The sequence below is a fragment of the Canis lupus genome, chromosome 17 (genome assembly GCF_003254725.2).
Source record: "Canis lupus dingo isolate Sandy chromosome 17, ASM325472v2, whole genome shotgun sequence".
NCBI lineage: Eukaryota > Metazoa > Chordata > Mammalia > Carnivora > Canidae > Canis > Canis lupus.
Genome location: NC_064259.1, coordinates 38,787,112 through 38,811,097, shown reverse-complemented (window position 1 = coordinate 38,811,097; position 23,986 = coordinate 38,787,112). Strand labels below are relative to the sequence as shown.

The following is a 23,986-nucleotide window of genomic DNA, read 5'->3' as shown; positions in this document are numbered from 1 at the left end:
TATTAACATATTGTCAATACCACATGGCCCAGAATAAGTTCTTAATAAGGATTAGTTCTGTTTCCTCTCTGGAGAATTTTTTACACAGGTAAGTGTGTTAAGATGCATATGTTTTGGGTTCTGACATAAGTTGAAGAGAGTACAAAGTGTTATGCTTTTTACAGATCTATACATTCCTATTACACACTTGATTTCATTATGGTTCCTGTGCTCTGAAGGTGTAAGTGGACTGGAGGGGAGAGATTGTTTGATTTTGGTGTAAGTTGCAGAGGCCTTTGAAGGAAGAGATACTTAATTTTTTCTTTTAAATATTACTGGGGCTTTTTTTAAACCACTATTTTGTAACTATCTTGAAATCACTGATTTTATGACAGCTGTTTTCTCATTTTTTATCTCATTGAAAAGGAAAATGCCTTTGCTTAATGTTGCAAAGTAGAAACCAGTCTTGTGGAAACTAGAACAAATTCACTACTTTGGTAAAAAGAGTGTCTTAATTTAAGGAATAGAGCTCTCCCCCCACCGTCCCGGTGTTTAGCGAGAGGATTAAGGCTGTCCTTAGCCTTCTCCTTGTTTCTCATTAAATTCTGTAGAAGGGCACCTGGTGGCTCAGTTGGTTAAGCATCTGCCTTTGGCTCAGGTCATGATCCCAAGATCCTGGAATTGAGCCCCACATTGGGCTCTGTGCTCAGTGAGGAGCCTGCCTCTCTTCCTGCCTCTTGCTCCCCCTGCTTGTTCTCCCTCTCAAATAGTAAATAAATTCTTTAAAAAAAAATTGTCTTGTAGATAAAATAGGAAGATTTGGGTCTCAGTACTAAAGTCCAGTTGCCAAATCCTATTTGCCATCTTCCCCTTTGAAATAGCTTTCAAATTCATTTTTTAGTATTAAGACTATCCCTAATTTGGGGTATCAGTTAAAAATTTGCATCTCTCCTTTTGGCTGCTTGAAATAAATTTGCATGTGTTAAGCAACTCCAGTGTCCTTCCAGTTCATTCTACACTCTTCTGGACAAATGTTTTTTTTAAAATACAACTTTAGGTGTGTCTCATGGGCTCAAAGAATTGGTAGCGGGCAGTGACCAATGGAGAAATCAAGATCCCTGTATTTTTCTTTCTTTTGTATGAAATACTGTTTCCTTGACATGCTTTCTCTTAGCAAATGTCTACTTTTTTTTGTAAGGCCAGTCATAATCACTGCCTCTACCATGAAGTCTTAATATTAGCCCCACAATGCTCATAGTCAGTACTTCCTCCTCTAAAATTCAATGATTGTTATGAGATCTGTCATATCCTATTTCACTGTGTATTTTATGCCTACTTCTGTATCTTCGACTAGATTGACATATAATGGCATTTTGAATGAATTTTTTAAAAATTCGAAACTAATACATAGCTTAGGGAAAACAGATGCCAAAGATATTGAAAGAGAATCCTGAGAAGTATTCTGCCTTTTTGCTCCACCTTAAGTAGTTAGGTCTGTCTTAACACTGCCTCTCATTCCAGAAGCTTACACAGTAATTTGCAGCTAGGATTCATATGGAACCTCAGTTCCTCATGGATCTACATGGTCATGGCTTCAGTGACTGTTTAGGGTTAGCCTTCCTTTGCTGAGCATTATTCTAGAAGGAGTGGTTGTATTCAAATCTGATCAGCTTATCTTACCACCTTCTGTTCGTTTTCCATTTTCTTCTGTGATTGTCCTTGCTGTTAAGTCTCAAGTCTGAAAGGTTCAACAGCTGCCCCTGGAGGCAGTATGATTAGATCTTGGTTGAAGTGTAAAGCACCTCTCCCTGCCTCCCTCCCCATATCTTCTAAGGGAAAATTTGGAAATTTTTAAATTTTTTAAATCTTCCCGCTGACATTGCCAACTAACAATTGGCTGTAATTAGCCATGGAGATTATAGAAAACTAGGAAGGAATTTGTTCTTTTAAATAGTAACTATAAGATATAAATCAATTTTGTGTGTGTGTGTGTGACACTTTTCTTCCACTTCCTCTAGGTTACAGTTCAACAAACATGGTGTGTTGCGGGTAGAAGGCTTCTTAACACCAAACAAGTATGACAGTGAAGCAATTGGCTTATGGTTGCCTTTAACTAAAAACGTTGTGGGGACCGATTTGGACACTGCAAAGTATATCCTGGCCAACATTGGAGACCACTTCTGTCAAATGGTGATTTCTGAAAAGGAAGCTATGTCAACTATTGAGCCACACAGTAAGAGCATCTCTTAGGGGGTAGGATTTTTGAGTCCAACTTGATTTTGTTCCTAAATGACACCTAAGTTCTAATTGCATGGGTTTCATTTTCACCCAGAAGTTTGGAAGACTTTGGTATAATGAGGTTGTGTTTTCCGTTTTATAACTGCCTGTTGGTTTCATCAGAGTCAGTCACCTGTCTGTGGGGTTTATTTTGGGACAAGTACTAAAGGAGTGGAAAGGTGAAGATGAGGTGGTGGTGTAATTTGGGCAGCCTTTATCAGCAGTGTGGGCTCATCAAAAGGGGTTGAGGCCTCAGGTTGGGTTATTTTAAGACAAAGGTTCCTAATCAGGAACGCATTTCAAGAAAATAAAAATGGACAGGCTGTGTTCTAGACCAACTGAATCAAGAATCTGGAGGGCTGGGTCCCAGGTATGAGAATGAGAATACACTCAGATGAAAAGGATTGTTAGAGTCAGGGTTTTAACAGGATACTTGGAGGTTCCAGCTGGGTGAGTGCCAGTATCTTCTATTCTCTGAGAGTACTCTCACACTGATGCGGCAGCATAGTAAACCACGGATCAGTGTGGGTGACACAGGAGAACCAGACCTCCCTCATAACATCTCAAGGTATGATGTCCAGGAGAACAGCATACCTCTGTTTTTTATGCCTGTGTAGAAGTGAAATGCCAGCCAGAGGCACACAGGAGCAGCTATTTTTAAAGTCTCATGCTTCCTTCCATCATTGTATCTTTCCCAAATGGTTGAAACTTAAAAGTAAAGCCTTTCATTTCTCCAGATATCTTTTCAGACTTTGCATAACTAATAAATATGTTTCAATTAGCATGCACACATAACCAGTCTTAAGAATTTTTGTTGTAGGTACCAGAAACTAATTGAAACTAGATTCACAAAGGTAATTTTTTGGATAAGTATGAATAGTGTTAAATTTCCAAGTCCAAGGAATGGAAACTGAGGCATTCTGAGGAGCAGGAATTCAGAGCTAGAAGGAGAATGGGATCGTGAACTCTTGGGGCACAGCCAGAGTTGTACTAAGTAGAGAGTAGCTGTAGAATCACTCCATTCTGTTGGAGTAGCAGAGACTCTTAAAAATCAAGGATCTTACTGAAGTTGTTTTTTTTTTTTTTTATAGTCTTCTATTTAGGATGAGTGACACTGGTTTCTGTATTCAGTAGAGATAAGGAGTTTCCTAATTATATACATTTAAGTAAAAGTAGTGAGGTTAAAGAAAAATTCTTAAGTAACTCATCTAGTAGGTAGGTATATAAATGACTGGAATATAGAAACACTTCTTTGGAATATATTAGTAGTTTCATCCTGAATTAGCAGGACTTGTTACAAGCAACTGATGTTTGTTTCTTTGCTCAAGGGAAGTCATCTGAATAGCATACAGAAAAAAGTACAGATAGTTGTCTTTTAGGAGTATAACTAAGGGGGATCCCTGGGTGGCTCAGCAGTTTGGTGCCTGCCTTCAGCCCAGGGCGTGATCCTGGAGTCCTGGGATCGAGTCCCACATCGAGCTTCCTGCATGGGGCCTGCTTCTCCCTCTGCCTGTGTCTCTGCCTCTCTCTCTGTGTCTCATAAATAAATAAATAAAATCTTAAAAAAAAAAAAAAAAAAAGAGTATAACTAAGAAACTCTGTCCTTGAAGATTTAAATAGGATTAACCTTTCCTCCTTGCCTTTTTTATTCTGTTCTTCTCTCTCCTGTGACAAGCTGGTCAGTTGAAGAGAGGAACTCACTGTGAGTGATACTGACAAATGCCACCATAAGGTGTTTCTAGAGAGGTTACCCTCTGATCCTGAGATTAGGAATCAGGTATCAATCTTTATATGTTTATCCTGTCTTTTCAATGACAAATTATCGTTAGATGGGTGGCTAAAAGATCTAAGAATAGTCTCAAATAGTCAATCCAAGTGACCAAGGAGAAGTTCATAAAACTTCATTTGCAAAATGCCTAAAGCTCTCTGTATTATGTACTGAGCTATTACATTACAGTGAAATGGCAGTTCACTTAGCAGTTGGATTAATTTGGTAAAAAACTGAAGTTGATCATTCGTATTTTGGTCACTTGGAAGAAGGAGTGAAGAAACCACAGACTGGATTAAGAAAAAAGATATTTTCCATAAAACAAGAATGTGACAGTATTGATCCAGTCTTGTTCAGGGGAGAGAGACAGAAAAGAAATTTCTGATTAACATTGAGCTTTTCTGTGACCCAAGAAAATGTCACATACTCCTTGAAACTTTCTTATAACCTGATTTGGCACTCTTCCATACTTGGGGGAAGGGTATGATGTCCTGCCCAGTCCTGGAAGACCCCTCCAACTAGTTTTCAGGGCTTGGCCACTGCCACAGAAGACACTAGTTTGTAGAATCTTGGATTATGCTTCAACTGGTTGGTTATTTGGCTAGTGTCAGTCCTGGATGCCTACGTCACTACTGACACTTAAAAAATCAAGTTTCTGACTCTGGCCCATGAAAGAACCAACTGTACTATTAAGTTAATACGCTGCTCCCTCCAGGTTCCCTAACCCCTTAGAGTTTTTCATAGGCTGTGTGAGTAGATTCAGGGCCTGTGTGACTAACGTACCAATCTATATGGACTTTGTATATCTGAGTAATTTTTTTTCCTTTGGAGAAATCATGGTCCACACTGTCTTTAGATTCTGAAAGGGGCTCATGATCCAAAAGGTGAAAGAACTACTGCTGTATAATACCTGTGTCTAAACTACAACTCCTGTAATCACTGCTGCTTTTTTTCATCGATTTACTCAGCAGTACTTAGTACGTACCAGCACTATGCAGAGTGGGTGGGGGACAAGGTACAGCCCAAGCAGGGATGCTGCTTGTACAGTGTTTAATCTCCTGGGGAGTGGTAGAACCACGCCTGACAGCATACAGTGTGAAGAAGCCCAAGTCCGAAGTACAAATACAAGTTGATGAGAGTGCTGAAGGAATCCAGGAAAGCTTCATGATGGAGGGTGAAGGAGTTGGGGGAACACTTGAGATAGTCTTTAAAGGCTAACCAGAGTTGATGGGAACTCCAATAAGAGGGGGGAAATGATATCAGTTTCTCTGCCCTTTCATACTTTATTTCAGAAAACCTCTCTTCCCCAAGACTAAGTGATTTATTGATTTTTGTAGGACAGGTTGCTTGGAAGCGAGCTGTCAAAGGTGTTCGGGAAATGTGTGATGTATGTGACACCACCATCTTCAACCTGCACTGGGTGTGCCCTAGGTGTGGGTTTGGAGTTTGTGTGGATTGCTACCGGATGAAGAGGAAGAATTGCCAACAAGGTAAGAACTTGATTCTCTTCCAAGCCCCCCTTACAAACTTAAGCCTTTATTGATTTGTGGTTGATGGATTTCTTAAGCATGGGGCCAGGGTCTATGAGGAGCAGTTACTATAAATTATTTATTTGTAGGTGCTGCCTACAAGACTTTCTCATGGCTAAGATGTGTGAAGAGTCAGATACATGAGCCAGAGAACCTAATGCCTACACAGATCATTCCTGGGAAAGGTATTTCATGTGATACAATTATTTTCTTTCCCCCTTGTTTTGGTTAGCTCATAGGGGCTGATGGTTTAATTTTACTTTATATAGTGTAATTACTTTCTAACTTAGTATGTACCATAAATTGTCCAAAGATGTATTAAATAATACCCCCAAAACTTTTTAATTAAGATCTTATTAATACTTTTGTGGAAGGAAGGAAAATAATGCATTGCAGAAGAAGGCATACCTAGGATGAAAAAAAGAGATCCAAAGCACCATGTTGCTTTAAAAAAAAAAAAAAAAAAAGTAATCCTGTTGGAAATACCAGTTTCTACTTTGTAATGTTGAGGTTGAAAGTACCTAATCCTCTTGTTAAGATGCTTGTTTCTGCCCTTTTTTTTTTTTTTTAGCCCTCTATGATGTTGGAGACATTGTTCATTCTGTGAGAGCAAAATGGGGAATAAAAGCAAATTGTCCCTGTTCTAACAGGCAATTCAAACTCTTTTCAAAGCCAGCCTCAAAGGAAGATGTAAAACAGGTATTACTATTTATGCTAGATTCACCATCTTTGAGATTGTTGTCTGTCTTTTCAAATAACCCAAGGATTTCTGTAGTATATTTGAAAGGAACATGGAGACATGGTCAGTGGAAAGAGACAACTCCTACATTTCAGGTAACACTTCATGGACCTATTCTCACTTTTCACATTTTTGTGGACCTCATCTGTAGTCTCTTTATAGTAGATTTTAATTTTTGTTCCTTGAAAAAGCAAAAATGTCTTCTATTGTAGTTTACTTAATGAGTTGCTGTTGAGTTTTATGTGGGCTTAAAAAAAAACTTTTCATGTTTTACAGAGTTAAGACAATCTTTTAAAATTATGAGTGTAGGGATGCCTGGGTGGTTCAGCGGTTGGGCAGCTGCCTTCAGCTCAGGTCGTGATCCCAGGATCTGGGATCGAGTCCCACATCGGGCTCCTGTGAGGGGCCTGCTTCTCCTTCTGCCTATGTCTCTGCCTCTCTCTCTCTGTCTCTCATGAATAAATAAATCTTTTAAAAACTAAAATTACTGAGTGTATATTACCTATATAATATATATTTGAAGAGTTAAAGGAAAGAATATTGAAATGAACCTTTATATACCCATCACTCACCATAAAAAATATACATTTCCATGGTGCCTCTTCCCTGGTAGCATCCCCTTCACCTCCACCATCACATCTATTCCCCTCTCCCTGCTTCCCCTTCACCCCAGTATATTCTTCTCCCACATTGTATTTGATAATTAGAATTTCACATTTTCATAAAGCTGTGATGTCAAACAGTAGAAGTGTGCTCTTTAGATTCAGAACTGAATTTGAATTCTTTTTCCGCCACTTTCTAGTTGCATAGCATAGGTTCATAACAGCTGATTCACATATGCTTCCACTTTCTCATCAATAACAGAGCAGTTGAGGCTCCTGGGTGGCTCAGTCTTAAGCATCTGACTCTTGATCTCAGCTCGGTGTTTCAGGATTGTGGATTCCAGCCGTACATTGGACTCCACGCTAGGTGTGGAGCCTACTTTAAAAAACATAAATAGGGTAGCCTGGGTGGCTCAGCGGTTAAGCACCTGCTTTCAGCCCAGAGCGTGATCCCGGAGTCTCAGGATCGAGTCCCGCATCAGGCTCCCTGCATGGAGCCCTCTTCTCCCTCTGCCTATGTCTCTGTCTCTCTCTCTCTCTCTCTCATGAATAAATAAAATCTTTAAAAAATAATAAAAATAAAAAACATAAATAACAGGAATAATAAACAATACTGAGAGTTGAGTATCACAGAAATCCATCATACATAAAAGGCTGGGACCACAGTAGGAATTTGACTTTTTCCATTTTTTGTTTGTATAAACTCATCAGCTGAGTGAAGGCAGTTTTTAAGTAACAGAAAAATAAGTGGTGTGCTCTGTGTGGTTTTTTTAAAATGTTTGAGTACTTTTAAGAGCTGTTTATCTCATTTTAAAGCCTAGTATGCTGTGCTAAAACAAAAGAGCATTTTTGTCTCTGCATCTCATTTCCTTCTGAAATCACAGCAGTACCTTTCCTACCCTGCCTCACTCACTCACTCATTCATTCTGCAAACGTTGTGTTTACTCAGGGTACTATGAGTTCACAGGGGAGATGGGCACAAACTGGTCATTTTATTTCTTATTTTTTATTTTTACTTTTTAAAGATTTTATTTATTTATTCATGAGAGACAGAAAGGGGGTGGGGCAGAGACACAGACAGAGGGAGAAGCAGGCTCCATGCAGGGAGCCTGATGTGGGACTCGATCCCTGGTCTCCAGGATCAGGCCCTGGTCTGAAGGTGGCGCTAAACCGCTGAGCCACCTGGGCTGGTCATTTATTTTATTTTTTATTTTTTTATTTTTTTATTAAAGATTTTATTTATTTATTTATAGAGACACAGAGAGAGAATGAGAGGCAGAGACACAGGCAGAGGGAGAAGCAGGCTCCATGCAGAGAGCCCGACATGGGACTCGATCCAGGGTCTCCAGGATCACGCCCCGGGCTGCAGGCAGCGCCAAGCCGCTGCGCCACCGGGGCTGCCCGGCTGGTCATTTTAAAACTGGTCATTTTAAAGTAGCATGGTAGGTGGAGTGATAGCAATAGGCATGAGCAGGAAATGATTGGTTAAGAGGGAGGGATAACTTGCTGTATTTAAATTCTTAACATGTCTTTTATTTTCACCAGTAATACTTAGAAGCTTAAAAAAAAAAAGAAAATATCTTCTACCTTATATAGTTCTGCTCTATTATTATAAGATTAATGCAGCTGTGGTGATAACAGTCCAGAGCTATTAGGTGGTACTGTTTGGAGTATTTATCTCTTACTGGTGAAGCTGTTAGGAGAGAAGGTAAGAGAAAGGAAATACAATGTTTCAGCTTGTGAAAAATTCTCCTTTTGTACTCAACACAGACTTCTTTTGCTGGAGAAAAACCTAGCCTTGGTGCTGTGTTCCAGCAGAATCCTTTGGTGTTGGAGCCAGTGCCCGTGGCTGGGGAGGCTGCTTCCAAGCCAGCCAGCAGCATGAAGCCTGCCTGTCCAGCCAGTACATCTCCCTTAAACTGGCTGGCAGACCTAACCAGCGGGAATGTCAACAAGGAAAACAAAGGTGAGGGTTTCCTGCTTTCCTGTGGGTTCCTGAGAACTTTAATCCATGAGGGGATTGGCAACCTCAGTTGCTGTCAGAACAGTGTGATTAGAAGTGTGTGGAATGGAAAGTGGTGGTTCCCTGTAGTCACCAGCAAGACCTGACAGAAATGCAAATATTTTTAAAATGCAGTCCCAAGGGGGCACCTGGGTGTTTCATTTGGTTAAGCATCCAACTCTTGGCTTCAGCTCAGTTTTTGATCTCAAAGTTTTGAAAAGTTCAGGCTCCGTGTTGGGCTCCATGCTGGGTGTGGAGCCTACATTAAAAAAAAACAAAACCAAAAACAAACATACAGCCCCAAAACGGAGAACTTCTGACAGTAGAACTGTAGGTTGAGATTGTGTTTGGCAAGAAAGGAGTAGGCTGAGACTTGTGTGTTTTAATAAATGTTTTCCACATTACTGTCCTTACCCTATTTGTCATTCTTGTTTTGTCTAATTGCAATGTTTTGGCTTCAGTTTTATTTTTCTCTTCTATGTTGTTAGGGTGCTTGATGACAGTATGAAGAATATGGGCTTTGGAGTCAGGTAGTTAGAGTTTATGTGATTCTGCTTTTTTAGTTATGTTATAAGAAAGAAAAATTGCAGGTTGATTTCTTTCCTGCAAAGATCCTAAACAAAATTTTATTCAACAGAATTCAGCACTCTAAATAAAGGAATTCTATGGCATGACCAAAGCAGGGCTTAAGAAATGCGGTATAGTTTAATATTGAAAATGTAGGAGAAAAGTCATGTAGCAAGACACAAAAAGTACTGAAATTTAAATTCATGATTTAAAAATAACCCTTTAATTAGGAACAATAATGGATTTCTACAATAAAACTGACAAACATCATAATGACTGATTTTGTTTTTAATTGGTTGAATATTTTTTAACAGTTTACCTCTGTTCAGCAATAAGAGGATACCTGTCATCACTGTTTTGTTAACATTGTACTAGAAGTCCTGGCTGTTGAAGTAAGGCAAACAAACAAAAAGATACTAAGATTGGAAAGAAAGCGATAAAGCTGATATTTTAGACGATCTGATTATAGATGTGAAAAATCTAAAAGTATATTTAATAAAAATATATCAAGGTTGCTAGTTACAATGTTAATTTACAAAAATAAGTTGTATTTTGTGTACCAAACAAATAGAAAATGTAAGTTTAAAAAATATCATTTGGATCATATGATTTCACTCATCTGTGGGATCTAAAAGAAAGAAACAAATAATAAAAAGTGGAATCAGACCTGTAATTGCCCAGGTGGGACGTGGAGGGATGGGTGATAGGGAGGGGAGATCTAGGCTTTAAGGTATGGAATGAGGAAGACATGGGAATAAAAGCACAACACGGCAAGTCCAGTCAGTGATACTTTAAGTGTCAGTATGGGGACAGATGGAACCTGCACGTGTAGTGAGCAGACCATAACATATGGAGAAGTTGAATCACGATGTTGTACACCTGAAACTATAAAGGAAGGTTGTGTGTCAGCTATACTGGAAAGAAAAAAAAAAACATTAAAAACAACAACAAAAAAAACCTTTAATGTAACATCACCTTGAATGTTGGATATTTATTGTTTTAATACCAGTTGAAAATCCTTGTCTAAATTGATGATTTCATTAGTATCTATCCTCTTAAGTTTTTTGGTTCTAAAGTAAAGGAAAATGAAGTTCCAAGATAATTCTATTAACAGACGGTAAGTAAGGGATTTGCCTTTCGGAATGCTTTTCCATCTTTCCATCTGGATGTTTTTGGTTTTGTTTCTAGAAAAACAACCAACAATGCCAATTCTAAAGAATGAAATCAAATGCCTTCCACCCCTCCCTCCTTTGAGCAAATCCAGCACAGTCCTCCACACCTTTAACAGCACAATTTTAACACCTGTAAGCAACAACAATTCTGGTTTCCTCCGAAATCTCTTGAATTCCTCTACAGGAAAGGTATAAATTTGTTTTCTTGTTTGTATTCCGCCTCGTAAAAATAGAACAGGAAGAGACTAGAGAAATTGAAACAGATAGTAGAAAGAAGATAAGAATCTTAGGCTTTCTTTCATGGGTACAGGTTTCATTGGCAGGTGGGCTTCACAGGGTTATAGTACCAAGCTGGGCCATTTTCTCCTGTTAAACTTTTTTCTGTACCTATTTCTGTGAGTTGTAATGTCAAGTGAGGGAAAGGGACTTAACCTATTTGTCTTAGGATCCCGATTTGGATTCTTTTGGATATGTGATTCTCATCCTACCATTATAGAAATGAGTTTTTTGATGGTAGGGAATGACATATTTAACACTTGTGTTCTTTCTCAAATTCAGACAGAAAATGGACTGAAGAATACACCAAAAATCCTTGATGACATCTTTGCCTCTTTGGTGCAAAATAAGACTTCCTCTGATTTATCTAAGAGGCCTCAAGGACTGACCATTAAGCCCAGCATTCTGGGCTTTGACACTCCTCATTACTGGCTCTGTGATAATCGCTTGCTGTGCCTCCAGGATCCCAACAACAAGAGCAACTGGAATGTGTTTAGGGAGTGCTGGAAACAAGGACAGGTAAGTGTGGCCTCTGCTTCTCCAGCCCAATTCAGATCCCCTTTCTCAGATCTTTTGGCAGGCTTCTGACAATCCCACCCCACCCCCACCCTTCCATTGTAAGTGGTACATACTTTGTCTGCTGTTTTTGTACTTTATTGTTTAGGCCAAATATAATTGGGGCACTATAGCTGTGAATCTTATTTTTTACAACAGATATTCCCAAGCACTCTTTCAGTGAGGTTTTGCTTGCTTCTAAACCAGTCATCTTTGGGTTTTGATGAATGCTCTTGGCTCAGTGATTCTTGGGTGACCCACCTCAACAGGAGTGAGAGACTGAGAGAGGCTGATGGGGTTTGGCAAATGGACCAAATCAAAATCATGTCTCCCTCTTCCTTGAACTAAAACCCTGATGCTGAAGGCAGTTTTAGGTAGGCCAGAGCCTGTGCTCTCTTGGAATTGGTGTATAGTCCCCCAGGGTTCTGCATTGTTGGATATTAGGTTGTGTTGATGGTTTGAGAGATGCATGGGTTTGTAGACCTGCTCCTCTGCTTTCCCGTTTTGTTTGTTGTATTCTGGGTCTTTGGCTTCTCTTGTGGGCCAAATGGATCCTCACTAAAGGAACATTGTGCTCTTGGACAAGGCCAGGGCTTGGAGAATTACCAAATAGAGAAATGTACATATTTAACCAAAAAAAAGTTCTTACATTTCTTTTCAGCTCTGTATACTAACTAAGATTTGTTCATGATGATGATGACGACAGACTAAATATGATACACCAGCCGTGTTTTGTTTGCGTTCCTCAGTGTTTAAAAATACTGAACTCACCAATATTTTAGTTAGGCTGTTTCCCATAAAGATTGGGATTTCTGGCTTGTCTTGGCATCTGAGGTCCAAGTTACTGCCTGGCAGCAGTAGGCTGGAGACCAGTGGCAGCACCCTTTTTAGACAGGACACTCCCACCACCTTCGTCTTTCCTTTACATTCCCTGCCCAGTCCTGCACCTTAGTGGTGGTATTCTGTGAGGAATGACATCTGAGTCAGAAGATGTGATCCTGGCTTCTAGAAGCTTACTAATGCAGTTAAAAGAACAAGGAGTACGTAAAGAGTAGGGCACCTGGGTGGCTCAGTGGTGGAGCATCTGCTTTTGGCTCAGGTTGTGATCCTGAGGTCCTGGGATTGAATTCCGCATCAGGCTCCCTCTGGGGAGCCTGCTTCACCCTCTGCCTGTTTCTCTGTCTTTCTCTGTGTGTCTCAATGAATGAATGAATGAATTTTTAAAAAAAGGAGTATGTGAAGATAAGAAATGTTGTGGGAGCTCAGGACACTGCTGTCATTTCAGGATCTGACATTGAGGACCAGCCACAGAAAACCAGACAAGTAGCTGTTTGTAAAGGGGCTATCACTGGTTTGGGGACAGAGCTGGGGGAGTTCAAACTAAAGCCTTCATTCTCTTCTTTTAGCCAGTGATGGTGTCAGGAGTGCATCATAAATTGAACACTGACCTTTGGAAACCTGAATCCTTCAGGAAAGAGTTTGGGAATCAAGAAGTCGACCTAGTTAACTGTAGGACCAATGAAATCATCACAGGAGCCACAGTAGGAGACTTCTGGGATGGATTTGAAGATGTTCCAAGTATGTATTTAAAGATCTTTTAGGGGAATGAGGATGTGAAAGGAGGGCACAACAATAGCAGGAGTCTGAAGCCCTTCAATGGCAACAACAGCATTGTCCATGATCCTGGAGTTTAAAATTTGTGCCTTCTTTTTCACCTTCATTTTTAAAAGTTTATGCTATCGAACTGAGGCATATTTACTTTGCAGTTCCATAGAGAGGTGAGGTTTTCATCATCTGTTCTTCAGGTAGCTTCATGTCTGTCCTGTGACAGAAATTCTCTGCTTCCACTTGAGCCCAGTGGGAAGGGCAGCACAAAACTGGGGTTTGTGACTCCAAAGCTGGTGATTTTATGCGTGTCTTACCTTTATACATCCTTTTTACTTTAAAAAATTTTAATTACTGTTTAACAAGATAGGTAGACCTGAAGATGTCAGGGAATGTGAATTTATTTAACACTGGGTATCCTGGTCCTACCTACTGCATCTTTGCTGCGAGCCACTGAGGCATTAAGGAGGTTTGTGTGTCTAATGCTGAGGCTGCCCCCTCTGTGTATCGGCCAGTCAGTATAAACTGCTTCCAGGAATGTCAAGTTCATGCTGGGTCCGGGGGAGTCCCATTAGCACAGATACCCATCATCAGGCCCCCATCTCTGCTGGAGGGTTTGGCCAGTTCATTCTTCAGACTCGAAGTCATTCAAGTTCACTCATTCATCACTCTCATTTCTTTAGACACACACATTTTAATCTATTGCTTCCTTATTCTTTTTACCCACATTTACAGATTATAGCTCCTACTTTCAACAAGCTTTATATTTACAGCAAAGTTAAGAGCTGAGTCTTTAATAAAAGGCATGATGGGGTTTTCCACAAGTAGAAGCTGAGATGGAGTTTCAGACCGAACCTGGCTACTTAGGGACCAGCGTCTGTAAAATGGAAGGAGGAAGTGAGACTGCTCAGGACGAGGAGTCAGCTGCAGTGCAGATGCTGCAAAGCCTTGGCCAGTCTTGCCAGAGGTTTCTGAGATGAGGATTGCCCTTCATTGTCTCAGATTGGGCTGAGGTGGGAAATGTCAGGGCCTTTGTTCCCCTACCTCCCTCAGTCTTTAGAGACTGGGGCCCCAGGAAAGACATGACCTAGCAAGGCAGTGCTGTTCAGCTGAAGTGGACCCTAAAAACTGTGTCTGGGCAAGAAGTTTTCTGAAGCTTTCCAGTTAGGCCTGAGTTCAAATCCTGTCTTTTGATATGTCCTTGTGTATACGAGCATGGTAACTTAATTTTTCTGGGACTCAAACTCCTTCATGCTGGCAGATGGTGAAAACAGCTCTAAGTCAACTATAGCTTTCCTGTTCTATACTGATGATTCTGCTGCACACACCCCCAGCACACCACCCACGCAGACATAGTGCTGGTATTCTGAACATACACTGTACCCTGTTTTTTCTTTGTTTCTTTCTGGAGAATGCACTTATGTAAACTAGGTTATGGGACAGTACTTAGTTGACTACAAAACATACAGATGTTAGTCCTCAAGAGTACAAGGTCTGAAGTTAAACCTGGATTCCAGTTCCAATTCTGCCCCTTAGTAGCTGGATGACCTTGAGTGTGTCTGTCAGTTTCCTCATTCCCAAATGGGAATATTAAATGGTGGTTAGTCTCATGGAGTTGTTGGGTTGAGTTGTAAGGATTAAATGGTTAAGACACTTAGCAGAGAATGGAACACAGCAAGAAATGAAATAATAGTGGTTATTGCTCTTGATCATAATTATCAACATCTTTTTTAATTAGAGCTCCTTGGTTCTTGGTTCCTTGCCATTACCTGGGTAATAGTTCTGACTAAACCACGTGGCACTACTGGCCCTCCTCCCTGGATAGAACATCAGGTAGTTTCAGTCTCTCTGAGCAAAACAAGTCATGGTAGCCTCAGAAAATCTAGTCTACTACACATCTGAGGCCTCTGATTATTAAAGTGCATTGCTGTTTATCAGTTAGGAGCTGCTCACTTCTTTCAGAACACTGTATTAGAGGAAGATACTGGATCTGAGATGGACAACTGTCAGAACACCAACCATGTGTAATGGGCAAAAGGGGGTGGCTGAAATCTCAAAGAATGAAAACCAGTTTAATAAGCATCTAGAAAAGATCAGTTGGTAATTTTTATTTTGGTATCCCTGTGCTACCCAGGTATGAATGGGTTTCTTGGCAGTGTAGAAATAAAATAGTTGGTGATTGGCAGGAGGGGAATATTAAAAATAATATTTGTGTACTAAATGTATGGGTTATGAAGATTCTGCAAAGAAAAATTTTATTTGCATTATGAAGCATAAAATGCCATTATATTTTGGTCTGTTTCTGAGCTGTGAACAGTAACAATTCAGTAATTCTGGTTACCTTTCAGACCGCTTGAAAAATGAAAAAGAACCAATGGTGTTGAAACTTAAGGACTGGCCACCAGGAGAGGATTTTAGAGATATGATGCCTTCTAGGTATGATTAATTGGCGGGGGGAGGAATGATTCTGTCCTTAAAATTCTTTTTAAGGTGGTGAGAAAAGAGTTTTCAAAAGGAAAAGATGAAATATGGAGTAGTGTTACAGGTGCTATCTTATTTGTAGACTATAGTCTTTGGAGGTATGTGTTTTAAATGAGAGAAAGAAGTGATTGATTTTGAGATCTGGCTGAACTAATGAAGCTTCACACATTTCCACTGTTAATGCTCTGCGAGAGAAAAGGCCAGATGAGGTGTGCAGTCTCTGACTTAGAGGCAATACTGGGATTGGACATTTCAGGGTTCAGTGTAATGATACTGCATTAGTAAGACAAATGAGTTGGTAGATCCATTTTCCTGATTTGAGCTTGAAATTTGGAAAAGATCCTTAGAACAAATGAATAATACATTCCTGAGTGTCACTTCTTATCAGGAAGTTACTGCTCAAATCTTTTGTCTGAAGTATTTCAGGTCATTTTGATAAAGATGTGTGCTGTATGAGAGAAAGAAGACATCTTTGTTTATAACTCCTATAATTCTAATCTTAAACATTATTCAAGGAAAGCTGTCTCCATCTTTATAAGCACAGATGTATTTATTCTTTTAGGTAAGGAACAGAACAGATCAGACAGTGATGGATTAGATCTAAGGCAAGCTTATTTTGTAAATGCTTGGTTCTCCTAGGTTTGATGATCTGATGGCCAATATCCCATTACCTGAGTACACAAGGAGAGATGGCAAACTAAACTTGGCCTCCAGGCTGCCAAACTACTTCGTGAGGCCAGATCTCGGTCCGAAGATGTATAATGCTTACGGTAAGGAAGAAATGGCTAACTAAAAAAAATTACAATGGAGATAGAGCATGTCAGAATGTGTGGAAAATTGCTTTTCGGGGAGGTAGAGATGGAAGACCTCTGTAGTCCTGTTACTTCACACAGCAATAGGCTTTATTTTCCCATATTTCCTTTCATTTCTTCTCATGTATATTTCCCTTTCATAGTAGGGCATGTGCAATTTTTTATTTTTCTTTTTTCTGCATTTCATGTTCTATTACACAATCTTTATGTTGCTTAATAGTTTATAGTGTGATAATTTTTGATGGTTGTAGAGTACCTCATCAAATCTGAATTTGTTACTCATTTTAAAGTCCATCTGCTAGCATTCCAGTTGTTTTTTTTTTATTATTCATAAGAATAATTTTTTTTTTAGTAGTAGTTTGTTACTTAAGAATAATAAGTTTTTTTTAGTAGTAGTTTGTTACTTAAGTTAGTATTGGAAGCATCCTTTGAATTGGATTTTCATCGTGTAGATATGACTCAGTAAACTATCAAACAGGAAGGATTGCATAGGAATAGAGATTGATTTCCTTAGTTACCAGGGTCATATTTCATCTTTATTACTGTGACCTTAACCAGTTTCATGTTGAGGTTTTAGTTAGGTCTTGATTATAGTTGACTGTTTTGAAGGAATTGTTACCAATTGATTGTTGAATGAAGTTTCAGTTTGGGTCATTTAGTGATTTTGCTTTAGTTTTTTATTTGAACCCCATTTTTCCAGTCCTTCTAGAAATTACTTCTTTGATTTTATTCTGTCCTCCCATAATTACTCTAAACTCCAGTCTCTCAGACCTGAGGATGGCAGAGTCTTTCGGCATCTTTGCTGTGTTCTCCAGAGACTATTGGGGGACAAGAAGAGCAAGGGCTTAGATCTCAGCCCCACAGTTCTTCTGTTATGGTGGAGTCAGTCCAGGGGTACACCTGGAATGAGGTCAGGGAGCATTTCGAGAAGGGAGTTGATGTTGGGAAACTCCCATGATCTAGATGCCTGAGATCATTCTGCCAGGTAGGGTGAGAAGTGGTCTGTGGGAGAGAGTACACAGCAGGCAGAAGCCCCCTGACCTATTCCCTTTATATTTTGGGTCTCAGTTTAGAGAGCCCTGCATATGCTTTGGAGCTGCAGCATGTTCTCTGGCTGAGTTTCCTTCCCTCAAGCCCTGGAGAGCAGCTAGTTAGTTGGGGGTCTCAGGGCATACTGTCTTTCCAGCAGACTTACAATGAATTTATGTGAATGAAAATATTTTTTCCACTGAAATAAGTGATGTAATATTACACATAGTAATTATCCCTGCTTTGTAGGCCTCATGAAGCTTATGGGGTAAAAGTGATTATCTGAGAAGTTTCAGAATAAATTGTCTGCTTGGATTAAATATTAGTTTGGCAGCATAGACATCACAGATAGATGGCAGTATTCCTCTGTAAAAGCTTTATCTCTGACAAAATTGTTCCTATCCAGAGTAAGCAGTTAGGGATTGAAAAAAATGAAAATATGTTTATTTTCAAATACTTAGACTTTATCATAAACATTAGAGAATGATCACTTTCAGAGGTTGGGTGACTGACTGAGCTGGGACCCCCTTAGAGTAGAGTGAAAAGCTCTGTGGAGACATATAGTCAACATCTCTCTAGCTCCAGGACACCATGAGTTTCACAGATGGGGGCAGAGACAGTGACCTGCTCAGGATGTATAAGGGGCAGTCAGCAGCAGGTCTGGGACTAGAATATTCGGTCTCCTGATTTCCAGGCTAGTTCTGCTCTTCCTCCAACTCCAGTGCTGTCACCCAGCAGCCCCTGTTGTGTCAGTTCATATGCTTTTCATAAGTCGATGGTGTTATGTTCCAGGATTTTCTTTTTTCTGGGAATCCTTCCCCCAGGACCTTCGTGTTTTTATACTCTTGGTCCTGTTGGAGTTCAGGCTTTCTCTGGTTAGAGACTATTTTCTTAGTGTGCAGTCATCTGTAGCTGTATGTGGTTGAGTGCTGGGCTGGTAGCTGGGTAGGTGTCACTTCCTTCATCATTTGGCACAAGTCTTTCCACCTGTTTGGCACTGGCCAGAGAGCAAGTGGCCTGACAAAGTTTTGAGACTATTCACCCTTCCTCCCTTTCCTCCCACCTTGTGCCCTTCCTTCCTCCCACAGTGTTAACTGCTGGCCTGTAGTTTGTGTTTATCATTCCCTTATGTTTGTAATGCTACTATATATACTTGTATTCCCACAGAATATTCTTTCAGTTTTAACCTGTGTTTGAGCTTTATAGAAGTAGAATCAGACTTTTGGATCATCATCCATGCTATCATTTATAATTGTCCATTTCATTCATTATCCTTTTATTGCTTTTCCTTCTTAAGTTTTAATTTTTTTATTTTTTATTAGTGAAAAACTTCCAAATATACCCGTAACTTGAGAATCTAATAGAGTGACTCCCCATATACTTGTTGCCCAGTTATAGCAGCTTTCAGTGTTTTGCCATGATTGTTTCATTATTCCCTCCTGTCCTGTTTTTCCTTTACAATTTAAAGCAAATCTCCTTTGATACATCTACTTTAAAGCATATCCTTTGATTTTGCCTAAATACTTAATGTTTAGCCCTCTCCTAAGACTAATATTTCAGCCAAATGGAAAGAAAAGAAATCACTACACTGCTCTTAGGGCCATAGTCCCAGGTTGAAATAAAGGGGTGGAGGGGTACCCTCTCCTGTATAGAGCTGCTCCTGAAACTGCAAGGCTCTGGCAAGCTGGATGGAAGTCCCTTGGCTGCCTCCAAACAAGACTGCTGTTCCAAGGACTGGTGGGTTAACAAACAGCCTCTGCTTGCCCACTATGAGCCATGCTTCCCTTTGCTGCCCATTCAAGAGTCTTCATGTCAGGGAAGGCCATCTACGGTGACCACAGGGCTCAATGAGCCTCGGGGTGACTGTGAGCAATGCGAGTCTTTTCATGGGGGTAAGAGATTAAAGTTTCAGACTATGAGCACCAACCAGGACCTCATACTATAGCTCACTCCTTCATTCTGTTCCCCTCCCCCCTATTTTTTAACATTTGGAGGAACCAAGGACTGCATTGGGCAGTGTTCTCTTTTGTTTTGAGTGTTATAGCCAGTTGAGTTCCCAGCTTTATGTGTATGTGAGAGCTTTCTGTTAGACTCCCCATCTTGAGCAGGCCTTGGGCCTTAGGTTGTGCCCAGAGCACTCTAGGCTATGACAACCAAAGCTTAAGAATTGGCAGAGCACATGTCCTTTTGGCAAATTCCAGCTTTAGGAGCCACTTTACCATTCCTGAGTCTTGCTTTCTCGTTTTTTGGCTTATGAGTATTTAGTATTTCTTCTTTTCTTGCCAGCACACTGATTCATTAAAAAAATTTTTTTTCAATAATTGCATCCAGGATTTTTAGTTATTCTTAGCAGAGGATCTGTCAAGGACTTATTTTGCCTGTCACCAGAAACAGAAGTCCTAGTAGTATTAGGACTTCGTTTTTTATTTTCATAATTAAGTATTTGAGATTATTTTCTTTCAAAGTTGAAAGGATAACATAATTTAATATGTTGTTACCTTACCTTTTACATGATTTTGAGAGGCACCTTTTAAATTTTGTGACCAGATACCTCCTAGGAAGTGGGAAAGACAATTGGCAGCCTTTATCATCTCCATAAATTTAAAATGTTTTCTGTTGGCAGGATTAATTACTCCAGAAGACAGGAAATATGGAACAACAAATCTTCACTTAGATGTATCTGATGCAGCTAATGTCATGGTATATGTGGGAATTCCCAAGGGACAGTGTGACCAAGAAGAAGGTAGGGTGCTAAGTGTAAAAGTGGGTCTTACTCTCTGAGCTGGAGACTATGGTCTGATACTTGCTTCTTCTTGCTCCAGAAGTCCTTAAAACCATCCAAGACGGAGATTCTGATGAACTCACAATAAAGCGATTTATTGAAGGAAAAGAGAAGCCAGGAGCCCTCTGGCACATATATGCTGCGAAGGACACAGAGAAAATACGAGAATTCCTTAAAAAGGTGTGCTTTCCACCCTATGGCTTATGAAGAGAGACATGGAGAATAGCACTGTTAGAAATTACTCTGTGTCAGCAACTGACTACTGAGAAGTAATCACCACCTCTAAAGTTTAATAATCTCTGCATGTCAGATTGACTAGGCTGAAGCCAGTTGCTGAGGAACAGAGATTCTAAATGATCAGGTTCACATCTCTGAAAAGAGGGGGACTTGTCTTATGTCTTTGTTTTACATTAGAGCACATTTGGAGATTTTTGTGCTCTTTCAGCTTAGTTCCTCTCATTGTCTATTAGCATCTATTTGTTTTTGTTGCCTTGAAAATCTAAAGACATTTTAATTCCTTGGCCCTTGATACCTGTGTTCTGAGTGAGATACTTAGGTCCCTGGGGGTTTGTCTAGCCTCATGTAGTAGTAGGTCAGGGAAGCCTCAGGTATTATTGTGGCCATTAGGTTGCAAAGGATCATTGGAAAGGGATACAGGGATTTTTAAGATGCCAAGTTTCCAATAGTTCTCTGGTTGTTCAGCTAGGCTGTGTGTGGAAGTTCTAGGCAACTGGAAAGATGTTGCATTTGGTTTTTATCAGCATTCAGGCTTTATTTGTTGCTGTTACTCTTCAGTTGTTCATGAGGATTGGATGTGAACACTCCTAACCTATTGCCTAGTACCAAGTAGGTCCTTAACCAGCACTGCTTTGAATCAAGGTATTTCTGACTTAGGATCATTTGACTCTTCCAAAACCTGCTGGTCACTATATTGGTTCTTTGATAGTGTCTCCCTGAGTATGTGAGTCTGTGCTACCACTCTGTCTAGAATAAACAAATGTAATCTTTGGGACTGCTCTGTAATGCAGATTGTTAAGCGAATACAGATTGTTAATAACTGCAATATAGCAAGTCTGTTTCTAAGGAACTCAAGCCTACTTTATGTTCAAAAGTCTAGACCAAAATACTGTCCAAACATAGTATTTAGAAAAATATGCAAACTGCCAGAGATTACTGGAAATGACAGAAGGAAAACCACATTTTCTTACAGTCTTCTCTTGTTTCTTTTAGTTAATGTCTTTGAGCATTACTTGTCTCTTTGTGCCAATGGAGTACCTATAAAAGAAGGCCTGACATCTTCTGACTGTCCAAACTATTTGAGGGTGGAGTGGGAAATTCCCTCATTGGGCTTTAGTGTGTTACTCAGTATCATAATATTTCAAATGTATTCCAGGTATCAGAAGAGCAAGGTCAAGAAAACCCAGCAGACCATGATCCCATTCATGATCAGAGCTGGTATTTAGACCGATCACTAAGAAAGCGTCTCCATCAAGAATATGGAGTTCAAGGCTGGGCTATTGTACAGTTTCTTGGGGATGTGGTATTTATCCCAGCAGGAGCTCCACATCAGGCAAGAAACATTATTCTTTATTCTCTTTACACTAAGAATTTTTGCATATGTGTTACTGATGTAACTTGTGTTTTCCAGGTGCATAACTTATATAGCTGTATCAAAGTGGCTGAAGATTTTGTTTCTCCAGAGCATGTTAAACACTGTTTCTGGCTTACTCAGGAATTCCGTTATCTGTCACAGACTCATACCAATCATGAAGATAAATTACAGGTGAAAATAGCACTGATTTTTGACATTCTGTCTCTGGCTTCATGGCCCATTACTGACCTTATAAAAAGCATCAGTGAACTTGGCCATGTCACACTAGGTGCAGTGAGTTGATGAAGTGGCTTCATGTGTAGTTCCTTTGTCAACCTAGGCCAATGAGGAATGAACATAGAGGAAGTCTCTCCTTGCTATTGTTTAGACTCTAAAGGACTATGCCCCAAGAAAAAGACTTTAGTACTGAAAATGAATAGGTCTTTGGGGCACCTGGGTTGTACGTTGGTTGAGTGAAATCCGATTCTGGTTTCAGTTTAGGTCGTGATCTCAGGGTTGTGAGATTGAGCCCTGTGTCAGGCTCTGCAGTGACTACAGAGAGTCTACTTGGGATTCTCTCTCCCTTTCTATCCTGCTGTGCAAGATCATGAGTGTGTACGCACTTTCTCTCAAACAAATCTTTTAAAAAAAAAAAAAAAGGAAATGAAACAAATAGATCTGACTTCTGATCCTGGCTCAACTGCCAGACATTGGTCTTGAACAAAGACTTACTGCTGTGTCGTTCTTATCCTTGAGTAGAGCAGGACAGAATCTCTGGGATCCAAAAAGGATCTCAGAGAGTGGGTTTAAAGATGCTTTCAGTAGTGAATTATGTAACATAGTTTCATGTTTGGAAAACTAGGAGAACATGGAAGTTTTGAAAACTTGTATGTTGGGACTAGCCTCTCCCTGTACTCACCAGGCTCAGGGTCATGGGACATTAAAACCTACGGAAGCAGGAAGAGGAGGCATGAGTCTAAAAAGTATGAAATACTGGCCTGAAGGAGTCTTTTAAGTATTTTTTTAAGTATTGATATCTTGAATACTGAGTTTTAATTTTGGAGAGATTGGTAGAGGAAATGTTTAGTCTTAGTGACAGATTTTAGATTTAGTGGTAAACTGACCATATTTTCTCCTGTTCTTTTAGGTGAAAAATGTTATCTACCATGCAGTGAAAGATGCAGTTGCTATGCTAAAAGCCAGTGAATCCAGTTTTGGCAAACCCTAAGGGTCCCAGAGACGCCTTAACCCCTGTACATTGGAAGTGAATTACTGGCAGCTGTTCAAACTCTTCAGGCAGGATTCCTGTGGACTTTGAGATTCATGTTACCTCATCTTCTTTTTTAAACTGTACCCAACTGGTAAGGGTACTCTGTCTAATGTATATTTCTAGTGTTTACACACACTAAATGTGTATATGTAGGAACTATTTACAGAACATGCATCCTTAAACTGTGACTTTTCACCTAGTGCAGAACTTCAACCATGCTGTAAAAACAAAACCTCTTATCAGCTCTGGAACAATATCTGCAGTTATTCTCCAGCTGTTGGGTTGGACAGCTTAGTCAAAATGGGTTTAAAACCATTAGAAATCACTGCACAGTTTATTTGGTTGTATTTTGTTTTGTGTCTGTCTGAGTACCCTCTCCCTCACCCCATAGGGTTCAGATGAGCAATGGAGGAAGTGACAGCTAACGATGCAGTTCCTGCTGTGTTGCATTAGAACTGGCATTATATAGCAGAAATCAACTACTGTACAATTCTTGGGTTTAACCATCTTTATTTAGTTCAATGGAGTTTTAATTTAAATGAAGCTTTGCTAATTTTAAGTGTTAAGCATTTTGCATTAAAGTATTCATATAATATTTTGACTCCACTTACTCCTCTGGTTGTGCATTCAACACACTTTTCTCAAATGTCACCAGGTGTAAGAGTTTGCTCTAGGAGCTCATCTTAAAAGCAGAGAAATTAGATGCTATAGTGATTTGTGAGTGATTATTATAATGCTAACATGAAAATAAGTTTCTTCTCAGCCAAGCGGAAACTTTGTCATACTTTTGCAAAGAAACACCACCAATTAGCTAAATTTGGAGAAGTTAGCAACAACAACAACAACAAAAAAAAAACAAAAACAAATAGTGGCTGGTTAAATGGTTGTAAAAAGGTATTTCAGAGATTGAAATACGTTGTCTTTCTTCAGGCCTTTCATCAAGTATGAGT

At 39.7% G+C, this 23,986-nt stretch overlaps 1 protein-coding gene across 1 annotated transcript in view; it reads left to right on the top strand.

Moving 5' to 3' along the window:
• KDM3A (lysine demethylase 3A) overlaps positions 1 to 23,631 on the top strand; it is a 53,708-nt gene extending 30,077 nt beyond the window's left edge. The window contains exons 12-26 of the mRNA XM_025453850.3: positions 1,998 to 2,212; positions 5,362 to 5,514; positions 5,643 to 5,738; positions 6,125 to 6,252; positions 8,665 to 8,860; positions 10,652 to 10,824; positions 11,194 to 11,430; positions 12,873 to 13,044; positions 15,420 to 15,507; positions 16,192 to 16,322; positions 20,017 to 20,136; positions 20,216 to 20,355; positions 21,569 to 21,745; positions 21,824 to 21,958; positions 22,914 to 23,631. Of these exons, the coding sequence (XP_025309635.3) occupies positions 1,998 to 2,212; positions 5,362 to 5,514; positions 5,643 to 5,738; positions 6,125 to 6,252; positions 8,665 to 8,860; positions 10,652 to 10,824; positions 11,194 to 11,430; positions 12,873 to 13,044; positions 15,420 to 15,507; positions 16,192 to 16,322; positions 20,017 to 20,136; positions 20,216 to 20,355; positions 21,569 to 21,745; positions 21,824 to 21,958; positions 22,914 to 22,994 (2,242 nt within the window). The 3' untranslated portion in view covers positions 22,995 to 23,631. The remainder of the gene's footprint in view (positions 1 to 1,997; positions 2,213 to 5,361; positions 5,515 to 5,642; positions 5,739 to 6,124; positions 6,253 to 8,664; positions 8,861 to 10,651; positions 10,825 to 11,193; positions 11,431 to 12,872; positions 13,045 to 15,419; positions 15,508 to 16,191; positions 16,323 to 20,016; positions 20,137 to 20,215; positions 20,356 to 21,568; positions 21,746 to 21,823; positions 21,959 to 22,913) is intronic.
• The last annotated feature ends 355 nt before the right edge of the window (positions 23,632 to 23,986 follow it).